The following is a 6,852-nucleotide window of genomic DNA, read 5'->3' as shown; positions in this document are numbered from 1 at the left end:
CTCACATACTCTCAGCCCTAGAAAAACCCACAATACATTGACCTTAAGGTTCCCATAAGTCCAAAATGAGTCCAAAATAGGTCCCATCAATCTGCCTGGGAACACAACTTGAAGGCACGCAACAACAAAATAAAACAGATTATCCCAAGCCTAGGTCACACACCAAAAGTTATCAATAGTCCAACTCTGTGATTCTTTAAGTTCTCTGCATCCCTCTGTTAAAGGCAAAAGAGCAATCCATGCATTGGTCAGATGACAACATTGCTTGCTTATTTATTTATTTATTTATTTATTTATTTTTAAAAACAGCTTGGCAACCTGATGACTTTGTTGGAGGTCCATGACTCACCTACTAGCCAAAAACTCTTCCAAAAGAGATCCTGGCTCCTTGACTCTGCCATACTCCTTCTTCAAAGTAGATCCAAGTCCTTCTTTGTGGCTAGAAAATGACCTTTTAAGCCCCAAAGGCTTAAGCGGTCACTCTGTGGCCTGCCGGGCGCTTGGGTTTGTCCCTTGTGCCATCCTACGAAGTGAACCCTTTGGCGTCTTCTGGGCACCAAGGGAGAAGGTCTTGTTTGATCCTGGAAAGATGCCGGGCGTGTGATGCGTGGCTTAGCTCTGTGTGCAAAAGAGAGAAGCAGAGAGAGTTGCAAGTTTGCATGGGGTAGAGCTACAAAAGGGCGATCACTCACTCCTGGTTGGCGTCAAAGGCATTCAAGCCTGACTCATTGGCAGCCAGGAATGTCCGGGAACATGAAGGAGCCGATGGCTTCCACCCAAAAGTCCAGGTGTACCGGCTCAATGCCCCCGGATGGGCGTGGGAAGAGAGGCTGGCAGCTGGAATACTGGGACAGTTTAACTCCATTTTAATCCCTGCGATTTGTATGTATTTAAGTGTACAGTGAGGCCTTGGTATCAGCTGGGGGTTGGTTCCAGGACCTCCCATGCATGCCAACATGAGCGGAGGCTCAAGTCCCATTAAATATAATGTATTATTATTATTCCACCTTGATATCCACTAGGTGTTTGTTCCAGGACCCCCCGTGGATACCAAAATGCATGGATACACAAGTCCCATTATGTACAATGGTGTGTTGTTGTTGTTGTTGTTGTTGTTGTTGTTGTTGTTAGACCTTGGTATCCACTGGGGGTTTATTCCAAGACCCTCATAGTTACCAAAATCCATGGATGTGCAAGTTCCATTATGTACAATGGAGTGTTGTTATTATTATCATCATCATTATCATTATCATTATTATCAGCCCTTGGTATCCATTGGGGTTTGTATCCAGGACCAGGAACCACCATGGATGCCAAAATATGTGGGTGCACAAGTCCCATTAAATATGATGGATAGTAAAATGGCATCCCTTATACAAAATAGCAAAAATCAAGCTTTGCTATTTGGGATTTATATATTTTTTAATATATTCAAGCCATGGGTGGTTGAACCCATGGATAAAGAATGGATACGGAGGGCCAACTGTATTGTTCTTTTAAACCGTAAGCCTCCTTGAGACCCAATTTTTTGGGGTGGGGTGGGGGGTGGAGCAGGATATAAACAAACAACAACAACAACTCTGTCCTCTTGGGGTGGAAACAGAGGGGCCCCTTTCTTTACCCGAAATCAGTGCTCCTCTCTGTCCCTTGCCCTGGACTTTCCCCAGAACTGAAGGGAAACCATAAATCTTGCTGCACTTCCATCCAGGCATCTCCCACCTGAAGCATGATCTAATTTCCTGAAGTTGGGTGGAGAAACTATGCAGAGCAGTAGGTGCTTATTAAGGGTTCCGGCAGCAAAATGCCAGTCAAAGCGGGAGATATTTCGGGTGGGGAGGGGTTTTTAAAAATTGCTCCGTCTCTGCAATAACACTTATTCAGTCAAGGGTAAGGACTTGTTGCTGTGTGGCTCCAAGACATTTTGACTTATGGTGATCATATGGCTTTTGACCTTTTTTGACTTATGGTGACCTTATGGTCAACCTGTCATAGGGTTTTGGGGGGGGGGGCAAGTTTCTTCAAAGGGGGTTTGCATTGCCATCCTCTGAGGCTAAAGGCCTGTGACTTGGTCAAGATGGGTTGCCATGGCTGAGCAGGGATTCGAACCCTAGTCTCTAAAGTCTTAAGGGCTGTACAGACAGGTGGGGGGAAGCCTTCCCTTTAGGGCTATGGCAACCGCACACCACAGCCTCCACAGGGAACAAAAAAGCCGTGAAAGGGGGCACTGCACTGGAGTCGTGCCATGATGCCATGTGCCCTCTAGAAGGGTGCGTGGCATCATGGCACAGTTTGGAGGAGCAATGCCTTCATTTTGTATTCCCCCCTTTGTAGTTATTCCTTGAACCCAACTAAAACACGTAGGACACAGAATTCCTCACTTTCCAAATCGGCAGGGCTGCTTATTATTATTATTAAACTTTATTTATAAAGCACTGTAGGTTTACACAGCGCTGTACATAAAACAGAATAAAACAAAATGGACCTGCCAGTGGCACACATTCTAGAAAATGGAATGTAATACAAAGTCAATGCACAATATCATTCAACAAAAATATACAAACAAGAGTCAGATCCCAAAATGAATAATAACACGATGGTTGCAATGCTGGTGGTCCCAAAAGATTAAACCTGACTCAGTTGCAGAATTGTATGCCAACCCAGCAGTAATTCTTGACTCTGGTTGGATTAAGAATAGTATGGGAGCCTGCCTTGATTTCTGGCCCTTTCTGCTCTAGGGCCGCTATGCCTCCCATCACCGAAAGCTGAACCCCAGTGGTTTCTCACCTTCGCAGGAGAGCCTCGCCTCGCATGGGATCCTCTTTCAGAGGTGCTTCCTTCTCGGCGTCCTCTCCGCCGTCACCTTTCTCACCTCCACATTCCTGAAGCCAGCTTACCTGACCAGTCGGATGGCAGGATGACAGAGAAAAAGAGAGGCACGCCAGGGAAACCGGAGGGATGGGTGCATTAACTGGGGCCCGGGAAGAAAGAGGGAGCCAGGTGCTTCCATACTATTCAGGGTGTGGGCTCACCTACTTGCAACTTGGTGTGTCTGTGTGTATACTGCATGCCTCCAAGTCATTTCTGACCTCTGACGACACTATCCCAGGGTTTTCTGGCAAGATCTGTTCAGAGGGGGTTTGCTCTGGCCTTCCTCCGAGGCTGAGAGAGTGTCACTTGCACAAGTTGACCCAGATGGACACTTCCATTAGAGTCCATCAAAAGCTATCTAGATAAGGTCTCCAGGTGTACAGACGCAGCAGTCGATACCAAAGCCAGCACCGTTGGTGCCGTCCTATTTCCAATCTCTATCTCTGGTTGTGTAATATGGGATCCAACAGACAGGCCAAAATAAAGCTGCTTCAGGTCACTTTGGAGGTATGCTATTTAAATGATGCATGCATCCTAGAGGCCAGAAGCCACACCAAAGCCATGCTCCAGTCCTAAAGACTGGAGTGCAGCATTGGCGCGGCTTCTGGCCTCTACGATGTGTGTGGCATTTAAACAGCATACCTCCAAAGTGACCAGGAGCAGCTTTTTTGGCCTGTCTGTTTGGGCCCATGGAGAGGAAAAAAGTCGATGGGGGGGGGGGGAATCCCCTCTGCGAAGCATGATGGGAGTTAGAGTCCTGCGGTCTCTGGAGCCGCCCCAAGATTTGCATTTACAAGATGTGTAGCCTTGGCCTTGGGGTTTGCCTGCCCAGCTGGCCGCCTTTGCAAAACACACTGAAAAGGTCACTAAAAAAAGACCCTGTGAGGAATTCTTTAATCGGGCTTTTCTTTTTTCCCCTTTGCCTTTTAATGCATATATTCTAAACGATTTCCATCATGTATAGATATATATATGTCTTCCGGCCGTCCTGGTGTGGAAGGGGCAATCCAGATTAACCCTCCGCCATCCCACTTTCTCGGCTGCTTTTCAAACGGCCCTGTTTCTTTCTCTTCTTTCTGACTTCCATTACTGTGATGTGAATGCAAAGGGCAAAAGTCATTTGCGCTCAGTTAACACAAGATGGAGAGAGGAGAGGACAGAGCCTTGCCCAGTCTATGCATTTTTCAGGCACCTTTTCTATGCTCATTGTAAATGTAAGCACTGCCTATTTTGATGCACATTAAAAAAAAATCTTAAAGACATAATTGTGTTGTTGTTGCTGCTGCGTGCCTCCTAAACCAACCCTATCATGGGGTTTAATGAGGCTGAGAGCATGTGACTCACCAATGGGTTTCCATGGCTGAATAGGAAAAAACAAACCCTCCCAGTGTCCAAAGCTCAAACCACTAGGCCATTCCGTCTTTAAGCGATTGTTCATCTTTGGTCCAAAACACACTGCAGAAATAACCCAGTTTGAGACTGCTTTAACTGCCCTGGTTCGGTGTTAGGGGATCCTGGGAGCTGTAGTTTATTGTGGCACCAGAGCTCTCTTACAGAGAAAGCTAAATGTTTCATGAAACTACAGTTCCCAGGATTCCCTAGCACTGAGCCAAGACAGTCAAAGCAGTCTCAAACTGGGTTATTTCTGCAGTGTGTTTTGGACCTTTAACTCTATCCCTCCCTTGGAAAGTTTCATATCCTGTTAAAGACAGAGGTGCGAGTCATGCTGTTCTTTTTTTCCCATCAGTTGGCAACCGTCATCAAAGTGTCTCATTTTATATCGCTTGGGAACTTTGCCATTGTGGCCCCTGGTTTGCATGAAATTGGGGGACTAGATCTGCCCTGGCTTTCATGCCAAACCTTAAAGGAATAATGCAAAATGCTGAAACCTACACTTTAAAAAATCTCGGTGTAAGGCCCTGGGTAGTTGACCCGCACTCGTGACCTGGAACCAACCAGCGTCCAAACAATGCCTTCTGTCCTGGTGCATCATGCTCAATGATACATATTTTCTAATGTCCTGAGAGAGGCATTGTTACGCTTGAGCTCTGCCTGAATGAGTTACCAAGAGGCTGTTACACATCAGCGGAGGCGTTTTCATCACCGGTCGGTAAATTGAACACCCTTTTCTTGCAGAATAAATCAATGGCTTACTGGAAGGATCCTCGCCTCCGACTGGCGTTTAAGGAAGGCTCCTCCATTGTAGGAGTGGAAAGGATATTCAGAAATATTCCAACAAAGAGTGAAAATCAAAAAACTGGTCAAAATGTGTTAGAAAACCCATGATAGGGAGGAGGCTCAGAAATGTCTCACAAAGCTTGAAATCCCAGAATTCCATGGCATGGAGCCCTGGCAGTTAAAGCGGTGTCAAACCAGATTATTTCTGCAGTGTGAACACAGCCTTTTCTCTGATCCAACTCTTAAGGTGGATTGGTGTAGCTTTAACATAGATTTCCAGTAAGACTACATAGGCCTATTGAATAGAGACCAACTCCAGATCCGTAAATCTAAGCGATGGGTCTGCAACTGCCGTACTCAGTGCCACCCTCTGTCTTTTGGGTGTTTTTAAAATAAGGTTAATGCAGTAATTGTCACAGAACAGATGAGGAATGTGCAAGGAGGTATGGCAACCTGCCTCCAAGCGGGGGAGATGAAACCAGTCCAATGACTGGCAAAACCAGTTTGACTGGCTCTTGGCATGTGGAGGAAGAAGCGCTTGTGAAAGAGGCAGTGTTTATGAGTTCTACGGTGTGCAGATCTGGACAGGGTTCAGGAGACAGGCGCATGTATGCATGCATGCATGCATATATGTGACTATTCCATAGCTCTGCTCAACTTTGCATTAGTAATGCATGAAGAAACTGTCCCAGTGACACCAGGAGTGGTCAGAACAAGAACATCACAAATCTTGAGATATCTTAGGGCCCAAATCTGAGAACATGGGGTATCTCATGCTGGTGACACAGGTGGCCATGGTTGGTGCCACCCAATGCAGGGGACTACCCCGCTGCCCTCCGCCTTCCCAGTGCCTTGCTTGCCTGCCTCCCAGACAACTCTCAGTTGCCCAGAAAGACTGCTGCCCTGGTGGTGTTGCAACCTTGGGGTCCGGTGTGATTTCTCAGAGGAGCATCTGCGCCAGACCCCAAATGAAAGGCACTGCCCCCCCAGCAATGACCACTGCTGGGGGCAGTTCTGTGGCCTCTGAAGGATTGTTTGGGATCTGGTTCAGTTCCTCCAAGAAGCCATGCCCTCAGCTGGAGGGGCAGTGCTGCCTACCCAGAGGGTCATTTACGATGTGTCATGGCTGCTGGGCAAGTGACAAAGGGATGTAACACTTTTTCTTGCTTGCCCAGTAGCCACGCCAGACCCACTGGGTCTACTATACAATGGAGTATTACTACTACTACTACTACTAGAGTGGGCCCTTGGAACCCACTGAGGGTTGGTTCCAGGACCCCTCATAGACACCAAAATCTGTGGATGCTCAAGTCCCATTATATACAATGGAGTATTATTATTATTACAGTGGGCCCTTGGCGTCCATTGGGGTTTGGTTCCAGGACCCCCCCCCCCCCATGGATACAAAATCTATGGATGCTCAACTTGCATTATGTCCAATGGTGGAGTCAAATAGTGTCCCTTCTATAAAATGGCAAAAATCAAGGTTTGCATATATATATATATAATTTTCAATCCGTAGATGGTTGAATCCATGGATAAAGAATCCATGGATAAGACATATATAATGGCCCTATGACACCAGAAGGGGCCTTCCTTAGATGCCCAGTTTGGGTGGGCTCATGTCCAGCTGAGAGGTGAGTGCAAATGTCCAACTCATCCATGAATGGTTGTGTTGTGAATGTCCAACTCAGTTGCGGTTTTGTGTGATCTTTATCCTGAAAGATGTCAGTTACACCCTCCCTGAGAAATTGTAGCCCAGACTCATAATTGAACTTTTGGGAGGCTTTATTGCAAAAAGAAGGA

The 6,852-nt window shown here is 46.6% G+C and overlaps 2 protein-coding genes across 5 annotated transcripts in view; both read right to left on the bottom strand.

Moving 5' to 3' along the window:
* The window catches only part of CEACAM19 (CEA cell adhesion molecule 19), a 6,949-nt gene extending 6,269 nt beyond the window's left edge, over positions 1-680 (bottom strand). For all 3 annotated transcript variants that reach the window (XM_042438824.1, XM_042438826.1, XM_042438825.1), the window contains exon 1: positions 350-680. In XM_042438824.1, coding sequence (XP_042294758.1) covers positions 350-401 — 52 coding nt within the window. In that variant the 5' untranslated portion in view covers positions 402-680. The remainder of the gene's footprint in view (positions 1-349) is intronic.
* A 6,136-nt stretch (positions 681-6,816) lies between these two features.
* LOC121915748 (carcinoembryonic antigen-related cell adhesion molecule 16-like) overlaps positions 6,817-6,852 on the bottom strand; it is a 4,335-nt gene continuing 4,299 nt past the window's right edge. For both annotated transcript variants that reach the window (XM_042440242.1, XM_042440243.1), the window contains exon 3: positions 6,817-6,852. This exon is cut by the window's right edge and continues 186 nt beyond it. The gene's annotated coding sequence lies outside the window, so the exon portion shown is untranslated.

The sequence above is a fragment of the Sceloporus undulatus genome, chromosome 9, assembly GCF_019175285.1.
Source record: "Sceloporus undulatus isolate JIND9_A2432 ecotype Alabama chromosome 9, SceUnd_v1.1, whole genome shotgun sequence".
NCBI lineage: Eukaryota > Metazoa > Chordata > Lepidosauria > Squamata > Phrynosomatidae > Sceloporus > Sceloporus undulatus.
This window is presented reverse-complemented; position numbering and strand designations above follow the sequence as displayed.